The 21,701-nt window shown below is 54.1% G+C and overlaps 1 protein-coding gene and 1 long non-coding RNA gene across 2 annotated transcripts in view; both read right to left on the bottom strand.

Moving 5' to 3' along the window:
- LOC133270201 (uncharacterized) overlaps positions 1 to 21,701 on the bottom strand; it is a 378,511-nt gene that overhangs the window by 32,207 nt on the left and 324,603 nt on the right. The gene's annotated exons all lie outside the window — the stretch shown is intronic.
- On the bottom strand, positions 10,126 to 13,463 carry LOC133270188 (serine/threonine-protein kinase pim-1-like; the record flags this gene model as incomplete). Its single annotated transcript, XM_061455182.1, has 2 exons — positions 13,416 to 13,463; positions 10,126 to 10,491 (listed from the first exon to the last, which is right to left on the bottom strand). Coding segments are annotated over exons 1-2 (414 nt in total), but the record flags the coding sequence as incomplete, so codon positions are not given.

The raw sequence follows: 21,701 nt of genomic DNA, 5'->3' as shown, positions 1-21,701 counted from the left end.
AGAACTAGAGCCTCTAACAGAAAAATGTATTGAATACATTGGGACAAAAATGGTCTGTATTTGTACTTCACATGCTAATAACCATTCTGGAACAGAAAAGTAGTCAGTGGCTTTCCCCAGGCAGGCTGCGCTTCTGTGACAAGAGGACGTAGAGTTGAAAGTATCAAACCTTTAGAACCAGCAGTGGTTTTGACAACAGATCAGAAGCAGGAGAGCTGACTCACAACTGTTTACAGACCATAACATAATAGAGCTAAACCAAACATAAGAGACACTAAAGCCCTGCATTCCTCCTCCCCCAACACATCAGCACAGAAAGCTGAGCTGGTGGTGCTACTGAGACTTCTGAAAGTGTCAGAAAGTCAAAATTTGCTTTTAAGGCACATCAGTTTGATAACACTCCAGTGAATATCGGTAATCACATTGCTGACAAAGCAGCCAAAGAAGCTGTGGGTGGGGACCTTTCATTAATATTGCCTCATCAGTATCAGAGCTTGGATAATGAAGTTCCAAGTTATCAAACAGAGGATGGAAAATTACCTAGTCTTAGGAGCCAAGAAACACGATGAAGGATGGTGGGTTACACCAAACAGGCAAGTAATAGTTGCCCAACCTCTTATGAGAAGAAAACCACCAGGCAACACAAGGGGGAACAAAATAATGACTGAGGCTTTAAAGCTCCAAGTTCTGAGTATGCAAATGACTGGAATTATAAAAGTGTTATAAAGAAGTGTGAACCTCGTTTACGATGCTAAGAGGCCCCCCACCTGGAACAACAAAGGCAATTGTCCACAAGACTGCTGGCAAGTGGACTTTACAGAACTGCCACAGCGTTACAGGCTCAGACATATATATGTGTGTGTGTGTGTGTGTGTGTGTGTGTGTATGTGTCTTAGTTTTTCTGAATGACTTTAACGGTAACATATGTATTATCATTACAAATTATACACACTAATATAAATGCTTTTAAGCCCGGTGGGCCCTGACACCTTCTCATCTCCTCTGACACCAGCAGCTCCTGCACACAGACGGCTCCTGCGTTGCACCCACAATGTGTTTCAAGCCAACACTAAAACAGGATTGCAAAGTCAAAGAACACGGACCTGGATGCGCAGGGCAGCCACGGGAGATGCAGCCTCCTGAGAGAGGGGTATCTTCTGCAAGGCTCTCCCTCCTTAAAGAGCCCACGCTCACCATGGAGGCCCCATCACAACAGGCAAATCCACAGCGACCGCCACGGCTTGGTGATGGCGGCAGCATCGTGCCCATGGCCACTGGGCACCCAGGGGCTGGGACTGGGTGAGCTTTAAGGTCCCTTCCACCCCAAACCAGGCTGTGACTGCGTGACTGCAAAACACGATCCCCATTTGGCTGCAGAAGAGCTCTCAGCACCGAGTCAGGCCCAGGATCAGGGGCAGACATTTGTGCAGAACATCCTGTCTCTGCTGCTGGCCTCGGCAGAGGCCCCTGCAGCCCCCTGAGGGCAGGTCAGGCCTGGAGAACAGCCAGGATCGAGGGCAGCACCGCCACCTCCTCTGAAGGAAGCCCAAGGGCTGAGGCTCTGCAGTCTTTTTCCTTTCCTCTCCTCTCCTTTCCCTTCCCTTCCTTTCCTTTCCCTGCAGCACCCTTGGCTTTCAGCCCCACAGCAGAGCCCTTCTGCAGCCGCTTCTCAGCTCTCGTTGCTCGCTGGCAGCTTCCCGAGGCAGTTGTGCCTCTGCCGGAGCCAGAGCAACGGCCCAGCCCGTGCTGCGCTGTGTGGGGCGCTCCGATGGCACCATCGAGTGAGTGCAGGGCTCGGCAGCGCTGGCAGGAGCAGAGCTGTGGGGCCTGACCCTGCTCCCGGGGCAGACGCGGGTGAGCTCCAGCCCTCGACAGGATCCTCCGCCTGCACCGCCGCCATGACAGCGGGCGGCGCGGGGGGATGACGTCAGAGCCGGCGCCACGGAGGGGACGGCGGGAAGGGGCCGGGCGCGCCGAGACTGGGGGGAGCGGAGGGGGGGGGATATGGAAAGGAAAACGTGGGATGGGAGCGGGATGGGAACGGGATGGGAGCGGGATGGGAACGGGATGGGAGCGGGATGGGAACGGGATGGGAACGGGATGGGAGCGCGATGGGAACGGGATTGAGCCGGGATGGGAACGGGATGTGAGAGGGATGGTGATGCGCGGATAAACTCCACAACTCGTTAAAAGTTGTAAATTAGGTATGCTTTTATTCAGCGCTGAGACGCACGGGGATAATTCCTCAAACTCATGCGTACCTCAGTGTTGTTTCCCTCTACATTTATCCTCTAAAGTTATACATATTCATAAGGTTGCACAACATGCCTATACATATTCATGTCCTATCCCCGCTTCGTATTATAATGAGCCAGAAGGTCCTCCGCGCCTGCGCATCGCCCCCTCTGGTCATGGGCAGGGGTCTCAAGATGAAGTAACTGAGTCTTCCTCCTGTGGGTAGGGGTCTTCAAGATGAAGTAAATGAGTCTTCCTCTCCTTGCACTTTTCACCTTTCAGTCTTCACATATGGCCTCAGGGTTTGGCCCGGTATCCCAGCCATAAACCATCTGCTTCTCCCCTTGTTAGTAGATTCAGGCGTCTGCTTTTCCTTATCAATAGCTGCTTATCAATAGGACCAGGTGTCTGCTTTTGCTTATCAATAGGACCAGGTGCCTTTGTTCTGCTTAGCAGGCATTTACAACAGACAATACTTTTGTTTAAGCAAGCAAATTCCTCTAACCCCCTTGTACAACCCCCCTGTACAACCCCCTTGTACAATATCCCTGTACTACCCCCCTGTACATTGGTCAACCCTCTGTATCAATGGGAACGGGATGGGAGCGGGATGGGAACGGGATGGGAGCGGGATGGGAACGAGATGGAGCGGGATGGGAACGAGATGGGGGCGGGATGGGAGTGGGATGGGAATGGGATGGGAGCGGGATGGGAACAGGATGGAGCCGGGATGGGAGCAGGATGGGAAAGGGATGGGGCCGGGATGGGAACAGGATGGAGCGGGATGGGAACGGGATGGGAGCGGGATGGGAGCGGGATGGGAACATGATGGAGCCGGGATGGGAGCAGGATGGGAAAGGGATGGGGCCGGGATGGGAACAGGATGGAGCGGGATGGGAACGGGATGGGAGCGGGATGGGAGCGGGATGGGAACATGATGGAGCCGGGATGGGAGCAGGATGGGAAAGGGATGGGGCCGGGATGGGAACAGGATGGAGCGGGATGGGAATGGGATGGGAGCGGGATGGGAATGGGATGGGAGCGGGATGGGAACGGGATGCAGCGGGATGGGAGCGAGATGGGAGCGGGATGGGAATGGGATGGGAATGGGATGGGAGCGGGATGGGAACGGGATGGAGCCGGGATGGGAGCAGGATGGGAACGGGATGGGGCTGGGATGGGAACGGGATGGAGCGGGATGGGAACGGGATGGGAGCGGGATGGGAGCGGGATGGGAACAGGATGGGAGCGGGATGGGAGCGGGATGGAGCCGGGATGGGAGCGGGGTGGGAGCGGGATGGGAACGGGATGGGAGTAGGATGGGAGCGGGATGGGAGCAGGATGGAGCCGGGATGGGAGCGGGGTGGGAGCGGGATGGGAACGGGATGGGAACGGGATGGGAGCGGGATGGGAATGGGATGGGAATGGGATGGAGCCGGGATGGGAGAGGGATGGGAACAGGATGGAGCTGGGATGGGAGCGGGATGGGAACGGGATGGGAGCGGGATGGGAGCAGGATGGGAACTGGATGGAGCCTGGATGGGAATGGGATGGGAGCGGGATGGGGCCGGGATGGGAACGGGATGGAGCGGGATGGGAGCGGGATGGAGCCGGGATGGGAGCGGGATGGGAGGGGGATGGGAGCGGGATGGGGCTGGGATGGGAGCGGGATGGAGCTGGGATGGCAGCGGGATGGAGCCAGGATGGGAACAGGATGGGAACGAGATGGAGCGGGATGGGAATGGGATGGGAGAAGGATGGGAACGGGATGGGAATGGGATGGAGCGGGATAGGAGCGGGATGGAGTCGGGATGGGAACGGGATGGCAACGGGATGGGAGCAGGGTGGGAGCGGGATGGGAGCGGGGTAGGAGCGGGATTAGAAGGGGATGGGAGCGGGATGGGAACGGGATGGGAACGGGATGGAGCGGGATGGCGCGGCAGGATGGGAACGGGATGGAAGCGGGATGGGAACGGGATGGAGCCGGGATGGGAGCGAGATGGGAACGGGATGGGAATGGGATGGAGCCGGGATGGGAGAGGGATGGGAACAGGATGGAGCTGGGATGGGAGCGGGATGGGAACGGGATGGGAGCGGGATGGGAACGGGATGGGAACGGGATGGGAGCGGGATGGAGCGGGATGGGAGCGGGATGGGAATGGGATGGGAACAGGATGGGAGCGGGGCAGTGAGGGGCAGCTGTGGGTGTTGGGGATCACTTGGGGAGCACATGGGGCAGTTGTGGGTCTGGGGCTGACTGGGGTGTCAGCTGGGAAACAGTTGTAGGTCAGGGAGATCTCTTTTGGGGACGTTGTAGGTCTGGGGAGTCACTTGGGGGTCACTTGGGAGGCAGGTTTGGGTCTGGGGAATCACTGGGGGGTCATTTGGGAGGCAGTTGTGGGTCCGGGAGGCCACTACGGGAGGCAATTTTAGGGCTGAGGGGATCATTTGGGGGCAGTTATGGCTCTGGGGGTCACTGGGTGAACACTTGGGGGGCAGAGGTAGGTCTGCGAGCTCTCTTGGGGGGCAGGTGTGTGTCTGGGGGGTCACTTGGGGGTAGTTGTGTGTCTGGGGGGGTCACTTGGGGGCAGTAGTGGGTCTGGGGGGTCACTTGGGGGGCAGTTGTGGGTCTGAGTGGTCACTCTGGGGGCAGTTTGGGGGCTGTTGTAGGTCTGGGAGATGACTGGAGGGCAGCTCTCGGTCTTTGGGGTCACTTGGAGGGCACTTGTGGGTCTGGGATTTCATTTGGGGGACACTTGGGGAACTGTTTTTGGTCTGGGGGTCACTAGGGGGTCACTTGGGAGCAGTTTTGGGTGTAGGATGTTACTTGAGGGTCACCTGGGGGGCAGTTGTGGGTATGGGGAGTACCCACAGAGCATGAGGCTTGGCTTAGAGAAGCCTCACTGCTCGTCAATGAGGTTGCAGTAGCGGCAGTGTCTGCCTCAGGCATTAGAGTAGCCCCGTTGCTGTGGCTGGCACTGCAGCAGCTGCTGTTCTTGTTGCAGTGGTTGGAATAGCTGCAGTGTTTATGCCTATTGTTGCCATGTAGTAGCCACAGTCCCAGTCGCAGGGATTGCAGTAGCTGCAGGGCTTGTGGCTGGCAATGAGAAGATGTAGGTCTTGTGCCTGGCAGTGAGAAGCCGCAGTGCTTGTGGCTCGCACTGGAAAAGCCTCACTGCTTGTTGATGTGGTTGGAATACCTGCAGTGCCTGTCTTTGGAGTTGTAGCAGCCGCAGCACCTGTCCTTGGCATTGGAGTAACCCATGGGCCTGCTGCCATGGTTGCAGTAGGCACAGTTCTTAGGGCTTGGGTTGGAGAAGCCTCACTGCTTGTCGATGGCGTTGGAGGAGCAGCAGTGTTTGTCAGTGGCGTTGGAGAAGGCACAGTGCTTCTGGGTAGGGTTGATCTAGGCACTGCCTATGTTGCAGGCCTTAGAGTAGCCCCATTGCATCTTCCTAGAGTTGGAATAGCTGCAGAGCTTAAAACTGGTGGTGGAGCAACTGCAGTGCTTGTGCCTGGGGCTGGATTAGTCACAGTGCTTGTTGATGGGGCTGGAGTAGCTACAGTGCCTGTCCTTTGCATTCGAGTGGCTGATGTGTCTGTCACGGTACTTTGAGTACCCGCAGAGCATGAGGCTTGGTTTGGAGAAGCCTCACTGCTTGTCAATGTGGTTGCAGTAGCGGCAGTGTCTGTCTCAGGCATTGGAGTAGCCCCATTGTTCTGGCTGGCACTGCAGTAGCTGCTGTTCTTGTTGCAGTGGCTGGAATAGCTGCAGTGTTTATGCCTATCGTTGCCATGTAGTAGCCACTGTCCCACTCACTGGGGTTGCAGTAGCCGCAGGGCTTGTGGATGGCAATGAGAAGCTGCAGTGCTTGTGGCTCGCACTGGAGAAGCCTCGCTGCTTGTTGATGTGGTTGCAATACCTGCAGTGCCCATCTCTGGAGTTGTAGGAGCCACAGCATCTGTCTTTGGCATTGGAGTAGCCCATGTGCCTGCTGCCATGGTTGCAGTAGGCACAGTTCTTAGGGCTTGGGTTGGAGAAGCCTCACTGCTTGTTGATGGGTCACTGGTGTTGGAGAGGCTGCAGTGGTTGTGGCTGGCACTGGAGTAGCTGTAGTGCTTCTGGTAGGATTTGCAGTAGCCACAGTGTTTGTGCCTGGGGTTGATCTAGCCACTGCAAACGTTGCAGGCCTTAAGAGTAGCGGCAGTGCTCCCTCCTAGAGTTGGAATAGCTGCATACCTGGAAACTGGTGGTGGAGCAACTGCAGTGCTTGTGCCTGGGGTTGGATTGTCCAAAGTGCTTCTTCATGGGGCTGGAGTAGCCACAGTGCCTGTCCTTTGATTCGAGTGGCTGATGTGTTGTGTCAGTCAAGGTACTTTGAGTACCCGCAGTGCATGTGGCTTGGTTTGGAGAAGCCTCACTGCTCATCAATGAGGTTGCAGTAGCGGCAGTGTCTGTCTCAGGCATTGGAGTAGCCCCGTTGCTGTGGCTGGCAGTGCAGCAGCTGCTGTGCTTGTTGCAGTGGCTGGAATAGCTGCAGTGTTTATGTCTATGGCTGCCATGTAGTAGCCACTGTCCCAGTCACTGGGGTTGCAGTAGCCGCAGGGCTTCTGGCTGGCAATGAGAAGCTGCAGTGCTTGTGGCTCGCACTGGAGAAGCCTCACTGTTGATGTGGCTGGAATACCTGCAGTGCCTGTCTTTGGAGCTGTAGCAGGCACAGCACCTGTCCTTGGCATTGGAGTAACCCATGGGCCTGCTGCCATGGTTGCAGTAGGCACAGTTCTTAGGGCTTGGGTTGGAGAAGCCTCACTGCTTGTTGATGGCATTGGAGGAGCAGCAGTCTTTGTCAGTGGCGTTGGAGAAGCCACAGTGCTTCTGGGTGGGGTTGATCTAGGCACTGCCTATGTTGTAGGACTTAGAGTAGCCCCATTGCTCCTTCCTAGAGTTGGAATAGCTGCAGACCTGACAACTGCTGGTGGAGCAGCTGAAGTACTTGTGCCTGGGGCTGGATTGTCCAAAGTGCTTCTTGATGGGGCTGGAGTAGCCACAGTGCCTGTCCTTTGCATTCGAGTGGCTGATGTGTCTGTCACGGTACTTTGAGTGCCCACAGAGCATGAGGCTTGGTTTGGAGAATCCTCACTGCTCATCAATGAGGTTGCAGTAGCGGCAGTGTCTGTCTCAGGCATTGGAGTAGCCCCGTTGCTGTGGCTGGCACTGCAGTAGCTGCTGTGCTTGTTGCAGTGGCTGGAATAGCTGCAGTGTTTATGCCTATCATTGCCATGTAGTAGCATCTGTCCCAGTCACTGGGGCTGCAGTAGCCGCAGGGCTTGTGGATGGCAGTGAGAAGCCGCAGTGCTTGTGGCTCACACTGGAGAACCCTCACTGCTTGTTGATGGGTCACTGGTGTTGGAGAGGCTGCAGTGATTGTGGCTGGCATGGGAGTAGCTGTAGTGCTTCTGGTAGGATTTGCAGTAGCCACAGTGTTTGTGCCTGGGGTTGATCTAGCCACTGCAAACGTTGCAGGCCTTAAGAGTAGCGGCAGTGCTCCCTCCTAGAGTTGGAATAGCTGCATACCTGGAAACTGGTGGTGGAGCAACTGCAGTGCTTGTGCCTGGGGCTGGATTAGTCACAGTGCTTGTTGATGGGGCTGGAGTAGCCACAGTGCCTGTCCTTTGCATTCGAGTGGCTGATGTGTCTGTCACAGTACTTTGAGTACCCGCAGAGCATGAGGCTTGGTTTGGAGAAGCCTCACTGCTCGTCAATGAGGTTGCAGTAGCGGCAGTGTCTGTCTCAGGCATTGGAGTAGCCCCATTCTTCTGGCTGGCACTGCAGTAGCTGCTGTGCTTGTTGCAGTGGCTGGAATAGCTGCAGTGTTTATGCCTATCGTTGCCATGTAGTAGCCACTGTCCCAGTCACTGGGGTTGCAGTAGCCGCAGGGCTTGTGGCTGGCAATGAGAAGCCACAGTGCTTGTGGCTCGCACTGCAGAAGCCTCACTGCTTGTTGATGTGGTTGCAATACCTGCAGTGCCCATCACTGGAGTTGTAGCAGTCACAGCACCTTTCCTTGGCATTGGAGTAGCCCATGTGCCTGCTGCCATGGTTGCAGTAGGCACAGTTCTTAGGGCTTGGGTTTGAGAAGCCTCACTGCTTGTTGATGGTGCTCCAGGAGCAGCAGTGTGTGTCACTGGTGTTGGAGAGGCTGCAGTGGTTGTGGCATGCACTGGAGTAGCTGCAGTGTTTGTGGCTGGGGTTGACGTAGCCACTGTATATATAGCAGGCCTTAGAGTAGCGCCATTGCTCCTTCCCAGAGATAGAGTAGCTGCAGAGCTTAAAACTGGTGGTGGAGTAACTGCAGTCCTTGTGCCTGGGGCTGGATTAACTGCAGGGCATGTTGAATTGGGTCCCACCTGCCACAGTGCCTGTCCTTGGCGTTTGAGTGGCCAATGTGTCTGTCGTTGTATTTGTAGTACCTGCAGTGCTTGTGGCTTGGGTTTGAGAAGCCTCACTGCTTGTCACTGAGTCTGGAGTAGCCACACTGCTTTTTTTGCCCTGGTTGGAATAGCAGCAGTGCATGTTGCTGGAGTTGTAGCTGTAGTGACAGTCCTTGCCATTGGAGTAGCCACGGTGCCTGTTGCCATTGTTGGTGTCACCGTAGTGGTTGTGGCTGGTGCTGGAGTAGCTGCAGTGCTCGTGGCGGGTGTTGGAGTAGCCGCTTTGTCTGTTGCTTTGCTGTCAGATCTTGTCTCTCCTCACTGCAGAGCATGAGAGACTGAATCAGCCTTGCTCGGGGTAAGTGCTAATCAGAAACCACTATACAATCGGTGTGTTACCAGCGTTATCCTCAGACTAAAGCCCAACCTCACCACTGCCCCAGCTACAAGGAGGAGATATAACTCTTATGAGGTGTCCCTCTGACACCTATTGCTCTCCAAAGAACCCAGAAACCAATCCCCACAAGCCCCCCAATAACTGCAAAAGTCCCCCCAAAACACCCAACCTCACCAAACTCCCAAATCCCCCAAACCCCAAAAAAACCACCTGCTCTCCGCAAAACCCAACCTGCCAAAACCCCCAAACCCCACACTCCCCCCAAGAGGCACCCCCAGCTTACTTGCCCAGCTGCTGGCTCAGGCTGTGAGGGTGGAGGGCGGCTGTCTCCTGGGGCAGTGGATGTTTGCAGCCAAGGGTGGTTGAACACATCGTCCAGGGATGGCCTGTCGCGAGCTCTCATGGACAAGCACCACCTGATGAGGTGCTGGCATTCTGGGGAGAATCCAGAATCCAACTGCTCAGTTGCAGGAGGCTCCTGCCTACCTTGTGCCACCGTCCGCAGCGCCCAGGCCTGGGTGCGCTCAGAGCTGCACCCAGACCTCCTGCTCCATGACTCGGTTTGGAGGAGAGCAGGATGGCAGGACATGGGCCACCTCCTCCAGCTGACCAAGGGAGATCAGCTGCCACCCCCTAAACCCCGACCTTCCCCTGCTGCTGCGAAGCCAGGTACCTACCGACAGAGATCCGGCGCTGGAAGAAGAGCTGCCCGCTGACGATGTCCTCGCAGCACCGGAAGGGGAGGACCCCGCACACCATCTCATACAGCAGCACGCCCAGGGACCAGATCGCCGCCGGACGGCCGTGGTAGCAGCGCCAGCGGAACCACTCCGGCGGGTAGTACAAAGGTGTTCCTACAACAGGATACGGGCGCACCTCATTAGGCAGATGCCGCCTGCTCCTGGATTCTCGCCCGCGGATCCCCAGGGATGCAGGGGCTGCACCGGTGGCGCCACGGACGTGGGGACGCACGCTCGGTGTGACCCGCCACCTCGTCATCAGCACGTGACTCTTGTTCACAAACTGCTCGGTACAGGAAGCACCCTGGGCTGTGGCTCACCGCTAAATTTGGTGTAGACCGTGTCCGTGAGGAGGGTGCTGCAACCAAAGTCAATAAGCTTGACCTCTCTGGTGGCCAAGTTGATGATGATGTTCTTGGGCTTGATATCCCTGTGCAGGACACCGCGGCTGTGGCAGTGCCGCACAGCCACCAGCACCTGGAGGAAAATGCCCCGCGCCAGATCCTCGGGCAGGAACCTCCATTTTTTGATGAAGTCGGAGAGGTCCTGCGATGGCTCCGGACGCTCCAGAACCAGCACAAAGGAGTGGGGCAGCTCAAACCAATGGAGGAGCTGGATGATGGCACTGCAGCCGGAGCGCACCTTCCTCAACATGGCTATCTCCAAGGGAATGCGAGTGCCGCTGGGCTGCAGGGGGACCACGGCACTGTCAGCAGGGCCGATGGTGGCCCGGGGCTCCTGTGCCTCCCTGCCTGGGATGCTCTGATGCCCTCCTGCAGGTGCCCCCCGCAATCCCCAGGGATGCTCTGGTGCACCCCTACCCGGCCCGTGTCCCCTGGTGATTCCACACCCACTCCCCTCTCCCTGTCCCACTTTCCCCCCCGCCGGCCCCACCGGCTCACCCCCACCCGCTCTGCCCCGCACTGTCCCGGTGGCCCCGCGCACTCACCCGCTCCTCCCAAGAGGAGATGCGCTCCCGAGCCACTTGTTTGATCGCCACCTGCGAGCCAAGGGCAGCGCTGAGCTGAGCTGAGCTGAGCCGAGCCCCGCCGCCTCCCCGGCCCGCCGCCGGGCCCGCCCTTACCGGGCTGTTGTCACACAGGCGGAGCCCCGAGTACACGGACGCGAAGCCGCCTCTCCCCAGCAGCGGTCCCACGCGGTAAAGCCGCTCGAAGCTCTCCTTGTCGTGCCCCGTGCGACAGACGCGGCCGCTGTCGCTGCGCGCGGGGTCCCCGCCGGCCCCCACCGGGCGCTCCGGGCCGAGCGGAGCCGCATCATTCCCGGCCTTTCCCGGCCGAGGCTCCGCGGCGCGCCGCTCCCCGCCGGTCCCGGAGCGCAGATAGGCCGACGGGTCAATGCGGGTCAGGAGGAGCACGGGCACCTTGCCCGACCGCGCTGCCGGTGACGGCACCCCCGCAGCAGCACCGCGCTCCGGGGTCTCGGGGGTCGCGGCTGCCGGGAGGCTGCGGGGCGGGGAGGGAGCGGGCGCTCCGCCGCCGGTCCGCGCTCCGCCGCCGGTCCGCGCTCCGCCGCCGGTCCGCGCTCCGCCGCCGGTCCGCGCTCCGCCGCCGGTCCGCGCTCCGCCGCCGGTCCGCGCTCCGCCGCCGGTCCGCGCTCCGCCGGGCACCTGTGGGTGGTGGCGGCCCCCGGCCGGCCCCAGGCGGGGCGGGGCCTGGGGGCGGGCCGGGGAGCGCCAGGGGCCGGCGCTGCCTCGCCAGACCCAGACCCAGCGGCGGCGGCTCGCCCAGCGCCGCCACTGCCAGTACCGGGAGAGGGGAGCGGTGCCGCGAGCCCCTGCGGGGGGACGCTGGGGGGACGGGGGAGGCACCATCGCGGGGAGCGGCGGAGGGCGGGCTCCGGACCGCCGAGAGCTGCCGCCGCCGCCTCACCTGGTGCTGCTGCCGCTGCTGCCGCTCCTGCCCAAGCCGCTGCCGCTCAGAAGCCGCTGCCGAAGTCGCTGCCGCTCAAAAGCCGCTCAGAAGCCGCTCAGAAGCCGCTGCTGCCGCCGCCGCCGCAGCCTCGCTGTCAACGGCTCTGTCCACGCGCGGCCCGGGCGCCCGCTGCCACCGGGCGGAGCGGCCGGCGGGGGGGGTCTCGCGGCCGCGGGAGCCCGGGGAACGGCGGAGCGGGCCCTGCCCAGCCCCGCGGCCGGGCTCGTGCGCCCCCCGCCCGGCAGCAGCATCCCCGCGGCCGAGCCTTTGGAAACTGAACCTGAGCCTTGGGACCCTGCGAACGAGGCTTTAGAACTGAAACCGGAGGCTTTGGGAAGTCACAAGGAGGCTGCGATTTACTGCTTATTTTATCCCCCTTTTCCTTTCCACAGAGGTGGATTGAGGTGAGATTGTGATGAACACATAAATGTATTGGCTTTCTCAAATCATAGGTGTGCTCACGTGCAGGATATAACTGTACGAGTTTACAATAACAGAAACAAAACACGCTAAAGATACCAGACCAGACAGCAAGTTAAAAAGGTTCAGATCTCTTGATCTAAATGGAGTCACATAGCAAAAGAATTTGTAAAGGTAAGAGAAGGTGGGGGGTGAAGCTTGGTATAAGGAAAGCTAGTGCCTGGAAAACATAGGGTTAAAGTACTGTTTAGCTTAACTTAGGCTGTAGAAAGAGAACAATGTTTATGTTGTAAGTCCGTGGGATGTAGTGGCCCCACTAAACATGAGTTAATTGTTTCAGGCTAGTCTTCTAAAGTAGTTTTAAAGAGCAATGTTTGTGTTGTAAGTCTGTGGTGAGATAACAGGCTTTAGTGGCCCCACTAAACATGAATGAGTTATTTCACACCATCCTTATCAGTTAGTTTGGAGACAGAGCCTCCCAAGGCTCTGCTAGCTTGGGATACTCCTTGTCTGCCCATCCTGCAACAAATTTTGCAGGAAGGTCACACTGTTTTAAATCCTTGCTATTTCTCAGAATAATTACAGATATAGCTGGTTGTGTGGTTGCTGGGGTGTCCAACTGTGCCAGAGGTGAAAAGTACACCGTGAGGAAGACTGCTTACTTCATCTTGAAGACCCCTGCTCACAAGAGGAAGACTGTTTACTTCATCCTCAAGCTCCCTGCTCACAATCACCACAGAGCAGTGCACAGGCGCCAAGAGGAGGAGACTTGTGATAATAAATTCTTGAAGCTAGTTATATTATCCCCCTCCTCTATGCGGGAATTATGAATATGCATGTAACTAATGTAATACTGAAAGTATATAAACCTGTACCAAATGCTAATCCCTTGCGCCTCTGGCTGTGGTCATGCTGTTGCTTTTGCTTTCTTGACTTTGTCCCTCACTAAACCCTCGTTACCTCGTTTAGAGGAGTGAGTTCGTATTTCACAAGCTCTCAGGAAGCTCTTCCCTGTGAGGGTGCTGAGGCGCTGGCGCAGGGTGCCCAGAGGAGCTGTGGCTGCCCCATCCCTGGCAGCGTTGGAGGCCGGGTTGGACACAGGGGCTCGGAGCAAGCTGCTCCTTCCATGTGGAAGGTGTCCCTGCCCGTGGCAGGGCTTGGAGCTGGAGGAGCTTTAAGGTCCCTTCACCCCAGCCCATCCGGTGCCTCTGGGATCCCATGGGGGGCGGCTCCTCCATGAGGAAAGGCCCCGCCCCTCACGGGGGTCCCGCTGCCTCCCCCTTTCCCCGCCCACTGCCCCGTGCGCATGTGCCGGAGGCCGGACTACAGGTCCCAGCGTGCCCCGCGCGGGGAAGCCTTGCGCTGATTGGCTGCGTCGGAGGCGGGCCCAGGGCGTGAGGCGGAGCTGCAGCCGGCAATGGCGGCGGCCGAGCGGGAGGAGGTGAGGGTGAGCGGGCGCGGCGCGGGTCTGGGGGGCGCTGCAGAGCCCGGGGAGCGGGGCTGGGGGTCTGCGGCCCCCCGAGGCTCTGGGCAGTGGGGCCGGGCGCTGCGGGGGAATGCGGGGGGCGGGTGCGAGCGCTGGGCAGTGGGGCTGCGAGATGGCTGGGAGTGTGGGGTGCTGCGAAGCCGGGGCATGGGGGGCTGGGAGCTGTGGGGGTCCCGCACCTTTCCGGCCCTGGGGATGGAGCGGGGCTGTTGTGGAGGTCCCTGGGGGCTGTTTCTTCCCGGGGTGGAGGTGCTGCTGGGGCAGCCGATCCCCGGCACCCGGGGGGGGGTGTGCGGAGGTGTCGGTGACTCTGAGCCGGGTTTTGGCTCCTGGAGCGGGATGGGGAGCAGGAAGGGAAGGATGAAAAACCCGAGGGTGGAGATAAGAACAGTTTAATAACCGAAGCACAATGTACTAGTGCTGATAATAGTGATAATAATGATAAGGGACATAACAAGAAGAGAGAAAAAAGCCACCCCAATAAACACAAGTGATGCCCAATACAATTGCTCAGCACCTGCTGAGTGATACCCAGCCCGACCCGAGCAGTGATCCTTCCCTTCCAGATATCTCCTCCCCGGTTTATGTACAACTAAAACGTCAGTGTGTTGTCAGCACTGCTCTCGGAATAAAGCCAAAACACAGCAGAGCACCAGGTGCTAGAAAGCAAACGAGCACTGTCCCAGCCACAACCAGGACAGTATCCACCCCTTAGTCCATACCATTTATGTCATGCCAGGCCTCACACTTCCCACTGTCATGACTTGGGGCTCCATCTGCCATAGCAGTGTCTCCAGGCAGGAAAGATGGATGGTGTGGGGTGTTGGGTTGTTGGATGCTGAAGTCAGTTCCGATTCCATCACTGTGACACTTGTCCAGTTTGATCAAAGTCCATTCTTCATTAATGGTGATCAAGGGAGTCAGGTTCAAATCCTCAGACCCACGGCGGTGGGGACAGGGGCCACGAGGTGTCCCGTGCAGTGATGGGTGTTCAGCCGCCATGGAAGCGATCACGGAATTCAGTATTACACAGCATCATAAAGTTCAGTTCACTGGCTCTTTTCACTCCAAATCGGATCTCCTTCAGGTACACGTCGGACTTCCCCACCCTCCCGCAATACCCACCAAAAGCCCCCAGCTCTTTGAGCAAAAGCAGTCCCCAGAATCGGCAATAGCACAGACTGGTTGCCCCATGTCGTGGTTTAAACCCAGTCAGGTAACTCGTCCGCTCACTTCCCCCCCTTTCTTGCCCTCCCCCTGCTCCCGGAGGGACGGAGAGGAGAATCGAAAAGAATGCAACTCCCACGGGTTGAGATAAGAACAGTTTAGTAACTAAGGTATAACACAGATCACTACTGCTACCACCAGTAATAATAATGATAAAGGAAATTACAAGGGAGAGAATACAACACCTCAGCACCAGCTGACCGATAACTCGGCCCCCCAAGCCCGACCAAGCTCCGACCGATACCTCCTCCAACCCTGCAGTCTCCCAGCCCTTCCGGCTAACTCCCAGTTACATCCTGGGCATGACGTGCTGTGGTATGGAATAGCTCTTTGGTCAGTTTGGGTCAGGTGTCCTGTCTCTGCTTCCTCCCGGCTTCCCCTCCTCCCTGGCAGAGCATGAGGCTCACAAAGTCCTTGGCCAAACCAAAACATCTCTATCAGCTCTGTTCCCGAGCCGAAAGTCAAAACACTGCACTGCACCAGCTACCAAGGAGGAGAAACATGACTGCTACTGCTGAACCCAGGACACCCCAGCACATCCTTTATGTGCACCCCAGGAACTTCATCCCCCTCTATGGTATGTAAAATCTGTAATTGGGCTGGGTCAGCCCTGTTGGCAGATCCTCTGGTGTTGAGCAAGCAGGTGGCCTTTGCTAAGTGTATCCCAGTGTTTGAAAGTCCCACCACCCACTGCTCTCAGTGTGGTTTTCAGCAGCCCATTGTACCATTTCCATTTCAAGTTTCAGTGTGTTGAGAAGGGCCAGAACCTTTATTTGCCCTGCTGCTGATTTCCCCTGGTCATCGAGCTGAAGGCTTTAGATGTGGGAGCAGTTGATCTAGGGCTTGTTCATGTAATTTTATGCCATCTAAAAACTAAACGGAGTTTCTCTCATTAAAGCTCTACAAATGCCCTTTCAATCCTAGTGCTTTTAATGTATGAGATAGCTGTGGACGGCCCGGTACACAGGCTACGCGTACAGCACCCTGCAGTACAAAATATGTATGACCTTCCTGGTCCCTGCGTGCGGCTGAAAATGAGTGTGGTGTCACAGGAGGTTATTTGAGGATGAACTGGAAATGTTCCAGGACTTGTTTCTGGGGAAGTCTCTGGTTCCCAGGTTGTCCTGGTGCTCTGTGGACAGGCTCCTGGCCAAGTGTTGTCTGTGCAGGTGTCCGGGAGGCTCCGTGCTTCGTCACGGAGTCGCGTCCTGCACTGAGGTGACTCTTAGTTACTGCCGTAGCTCAAGCACAGGCCCTCGCCAACGGCTGCAGTCGCTGTGAGTGCTGGTTTTTGTAAACACGTTTTTTTTGCAAGGGATTATCTCTTCTGTGAAACGTTTGCATGGGATTTCTATAGTTAAAAAAATACACAACTGCTTTGTTTTCCCCCTCTGCTTGCCTGCGGTGAGTAGGAAGGAGAAGGAGAATGTCTGGCAGAGACGGGTAAAGAAGAGACAGGGGAAGAAACGAGCCCAGAGAAGCAGTGCGGAAGATGCCAGTGAAGAGCAGGGAGAAGAGAAGCAGCAGCCTCCAGCAGGTCAGGCGAGAAAGTGCCCCTCCCAGAGCAGCGTCCCAGAAAAAGGAAGGCGGCGAGAAGTTGGAGTCTCAGGTGAGCCTCCTGCTGAGGGAATGGGTCGTGGGTTTTGGTCGCTGAGAAGTTGAAGGGTGAGAAGCAGTCTCTAGGTTCAGGCAGGCCTCGGTCAGACACAGCAGTGAAGCAGCCATTTATTTAACGTTTGTGCACAAACGGGTGTCCTGGCAAGCAGGCACACACAGCAAAGGCAGAACTTTGATTTGTATTTCCTTTCCCATCCTCAAGTTCCCTCCCTTGTTACCCCATTGGTTGGGGACTCCAAGGTTTACAGCCTCTCCGACGTGTACAATCTACGTGCTAACTGTCCCGCCTCTGGTTACACCTCCCCTTACTCAATTTCGTGCACCCCTTCCTCTTACTTCTTTCTTTCTCTCCTTTTAGGGTTTGATTTCATAACTCTCTGGCAGGCACATGGTACCCCAACTTACTGCTTAACTACAGCAGCGGTTTGCACTGTCTTAGCTTCATAGGCTGTACAAAGATAGAGTTCTTTTGCACCACAGAGTGTGTCTGTTGCCCACAGATGCCGTTGTCTTTAAGCACAGAGTGTGCCTGTTTAAGTCACGGTATTTCAAACCCTATGTTTCGTTCCCTGAGTAACTTAGCCCCAGCCCCAATATTGCAAAGTCTTAGTATTACAAAACCTTAATATTGCAAAGCCTCATCCCAGATGTGCAAACCCAACAGTGTTTCTCTCTCATGCGTGATTTTTCCCCTTAGGGAGCCTGCCATTTTCTTTTCACAGAATCATAGAATGGTTTGGGTTGGAAAGGACCTTAAGATCATCCACTTCCAATTCCCCTGCCGCAGGCTGGGACACCACACGCTAGACCGTGTTGTCCAAGACTCCGTCCAGCCTGGCCTTAAACACTGCCAGGGATGGAGCATCCACAGCCTCTCTGGGCAACCTGTTCCAGGGCCTCCCCACCCTCACAGTAAATGCAGTTGTTTTCATCATTCAGAGAATCTTTTTGGTAAAGGATCAGCGCAGCTTACAGATGGCATCGCTAATGGCACAGCTTCTAAGTACCCAAGTTTGGATCATTAATTCTTTCATCCACCTTGGAGCAAGAGTAGTCCTAAAGCATTGCTGCCTGGTTCTTAGTTGTTCTCAACATGCACCAAGTAACAGAAAAGACCCGAAGGAGAAGCTCTTGGGGTTTTATTTCTGGTGTTTAGGCAGTGGCAGTAGAGAGGAGACTGAGAGGTCTGGGAGCAGGCAGCTGTAAGCACACCTTCCTGGGATACCTGCCGAGTGGCTTGCTTTGCTTATCTCTGTTTCCCAGTGGTTTTAAATCCTGAATTGTGAGAGTTAAGTGGAATTACTTGAAGCAGTTCTGCAGACCTGGTTTTAAGAGTCCTCACAAGGTCTGTGTGTATCAGGAGGAGATGGAATACATTTTGTTTCTTTAAGCAATGCGTAATAAGCATGATTTTACTGAGCTCCAGCAAAGCTTTGAATTATTCTGATCTCACCGTATAAGGAGTTGTCCCATACATACGCTTTGGCAGTGATTTGGTCAGGGATGAAGGTCTTGTATGCACATCCCATCCCTAACTCTTTCAGTGATTACTGTTTCCTTAAAGAGTATCTGCAGCTACCCATGTGGTTGCGGTACTGTGAGAAGTATCCTTTAGTACTTAAGTACCCCGCAGGAGTCGAGCAGAGTGTCTCAAAGCAGTTCTTAAGGCTCCTGTTGTGTAGAGCTCCTCAGTAATTTAGCTAGGCAAAGAAGTCTGTCTTTCGTGGAACTGATTTTGGACTCAAATGTACTGTGTGATTTCTCCCATCTCTAAACCTAAAGGAAGGTGCAGAACCAGTAGATAAAGGTGACGTACAGCTGTGTAGGAGGACTGACCTACTCTTCCCTTTGGAATGAAACCAAGGATTTGGTGCAGCAAAGAGCAGGGCAACATAAATGAGTATGTGAACGTCTGTCCTTATCTCTCTCTTTTATAAACTCCTCCTCTCTCTGTCTTACCCATAGTTTCTGTCTTTTTTTCCATTGCTTTCCATTCCTGCTTTCTTTTGGTATTTTGAATAGTTCTTAAGAGATGCTTCCTGGACTTCTCCATGAAGAGTGGTGTGCTAGCTGTGGCAAATCAGACTACCTTCAAAGATGGAAGAGGGAAAACAAGAAACGTAACTGACCTCAGGGGAACTACAAAGTAGGTTTTACCTTTCTTAAGTGCTTGTGTGTTGGATTCTGAGACTGTGAAATAATTTAGGAATTGAAAAACAAAGATCAGAATCTGTTGTATCAAATGGCTGAGGGTACCCAGACGAGACTTCCTGGTAGATGGTTTCTGTGCCTGAGCACTTGCAAAGTTCCAGCAGGGAAACCCAGCACTTTGATATGCAGAAATGAGCAAGGAGCCAAAAGCTTTAGTGTTCCTCAGAATGACTGTCAGTTTTGAAAACATTCCACTTGGTTTTCCTAGCCAAAATTAATAGCAAGGAAAGTTAAAGGAGGTTCAAATTGAAGTCTTCATGCAGCAGGACTCGGGCCAGCCAGTGATGGCCTCAGCTCTTCCTTCCTACAGCAGCCTTCCTAGTACTGTGGATTGTCCTAGTACTTTTGCATCTCACCTCATCAGCACGCTCCTGTTTTTAGCACACATCTGAAGGTCAAAAGGCAACGTCCTGGGCTCTGATGCCAGACAGCACCTCCCTTGCAGATGGACAGCAAGCATCTCCAGTGCTGGGTAGCAACCTGCTACTCTCCATCCTCAGGCAGTCTGGAGCACAGGGGTACCTTTTCTTACCTCTGGATCTGAGGCTGCCACATTCTAGCACCTTCCCAGCAGTGCTAGCACCCGCACCTTAGGAAGTTTCCTTCTTCTGGCATCTACAACTACATTGTTTGTTCTTTGACAAGATGATTCTTCATTTCTTCTTAGGAAACGTTAATATGGGCAAGCACTTTGCAGGCTAGGAAAACAACTCCAAGAAGTCCTCCTTTTGCTTCACTGAGCTGTTTTCTGCTTCTCTGCTATTAGCAGTCTTGTCTTTTCTCAGCAGCATCAGTAATATCCTGGATGCAAGATCAATTAGAGTAAAAAGTTTTGAAGACTATGCTATTTCTTGGTACTGGATTTTAATGTAAGATTCTAATGGATAATTTTATGTTTTTTCCAAACTCACTATGGAATGTGTAGGGAATTGAAGAATTGATCACATACGTGTTTGTTACCAAACCTACTTTTAAGCTTTGCCGTAAAGTTGTTATGGTTCTGTATGTGAGGTAAGGATAGCACAGCATACATGCATACAGTATGGTCTGGAGTAGCTTTTTAATATCTTACCAGGCAGAAAGCCAAGAGGTGCTGCTGTCTTCTGCTGCAGGACCCATCTGCCTGGTAATTCCAAACCTAAAAATTCTTGATTAAGAGACTTTCAAACCAATTGCAGTTGCTAAATGTCATGAATATCTATATAAAACACATCCCAATTTCCAAATTGAAACTAGCAATATGTAGTTAAATTTATTGTAATAAACAAATCCAGTGCAGCAGGCAAAGCAACTTAAAGAACAAAAACTACTGAACAGAGTTAGCTTTATCTTGCAATTATTACTCAATAACGAGCAATTAGTAAAAATGCAGCACCAAAACAAAAGAAGTAGCTATTTTGCTGCAGCAGATCTGTGAGTATATATGCCTAAATGTCAATTCTCTCTCGATCTGTTACTGAAATCAGACTTACAGTGAAGATTCTCTCAAAGGAGATGCTGCTCGACAGATGGGCTGGAGAGAGACTTGACCATTTTCTGAACAGACTTTCTCCATACTGAAGCCAGTTTCCCCATTTCAAATAGGATGCTTTTATAAGGGATTGTTGTTACTTTTAAAGTAGTTGGGTAGAATTTTCCTCACACTTTTCACCAAATGACAGCATGCATCCAGTGATTTCTGGGCAAACATATGAAAGTGCCAGAGTTTGGGTGATGAGAGTGAAGGCCTGATGGTGAAAGGAGGTGGGATTAAAAATCTAATATGGAATTGCTCTGTTCTTTTTATCCTACTCCCAAAGAACTGCTGCTTTCAAGGCTCAGTTTAAGGGAAGCACTCTATTAATGACAGTTGTTACCATGTATTCATTCAGTTTTGGTGTTACTAGAGCAAATCTGAAGCTCACCGTAGATAAAGGTATCTTACTGCCTTGAAGAAGAGAGTCAGGAACTCCAAAATGACAGTGCTTTTTTGAGGAATACATTCTGAATTTCAAACAAGCCATTCAGAAAGGGAACACGCATCATGCTGGGAAGCCTCTAAGGGGCTAGGACTTAAGCCCAGTTTACAAAGGTTTAACTAAATAAACTGATGTTCTTTTTCTTGTCCCTCTGTCTGTCTGGCTTAGTTTGCCCGAAACATCCGGTTTTGATTGTTTGTGGTCAGGCTGACCCGTTTGTTATCTTTAGTCACTGGCTAAATAAATTGGGAACGTTCAGAAGAGAAGTTCCTGACCACAGGGAAGAAAAGGGTTTCATTTCTTTTGTGGCTGTTCTAACACAAAATTCTGATGTAACACCTCAAAGTTCTAGAGAAATGAAATGTTCTGTGAAGCGTCTAAGCTGGATCTTTGTTGGATGGAACCATTGTTCACACTGCTTTATTTGCATTGCTTTAGAAGAAACCCGCTGAGTAAAGGCCTTTTGCAGTCATTCTTTCCTTTCTGACTTGCTTTCTGGGAGTGAAATGAAAGCAAATGTTTCCTTAGCACAGACTTGATAAAGACACTGGAGATGTCCATCCTAGGGGTCCCACTGATGGCTCTGAACAGGTTCTTTTTATGCATCACTATGCCCTGATCATTTTCTTCTCCGATGGGTAGAAAGGATCACTGGTTTTCCTCCTAAAATGAATTCTTTTTTTTTCTAGGAAAGCTCCTCAAATGTTACTTTCCTAATATTGTTTCTGTGCAAGCAGGGATTTTAAATGGAGGACATAAACCAGTAACCTCCCCACACCCAGGTATTTCTCCCATTTAAGTTTGTGTGCTGTAGACTAGGCCATGGCCTGGAAAAGGCAGTGAGTTGGTCAGCCAGTGTAAATGACCAAACCAGACGTGTGCTGGTCCCATTCAGGCACCCTGAGAACTCGGTGTACGCAGACAATTCTGGCTGTGTCCAGATCTTCATATATAATCTGTCTGTTTCTAACAGCAGAGAGCCATGAGGAAATATTTCATAAGGAAGATTTTGAAATACATTTTTGCAAACCGTTCTCCTACACGAGA

Source organism: Pezoporus flaviventris, unplaced genomic scaffold (genome assembly GCF_033815535.1).
Source record: "Pezoporus flaviventris isolate CSIRO_AGI_PZ_B2104156 unplaced genomic scaffold, CSIRO_AGI_Pfla_v1 ptg000019l, whole genome shotgun sequence".
NCBI lineage: Eukaryota > Metazoa > Chordata > Aves > Psittaciformes > Psittacidae > Pezoporus > Pezoporus flaviventris.
This window is presented reverse-complemented; position numbering and strand designations above follow the sequence as displayed.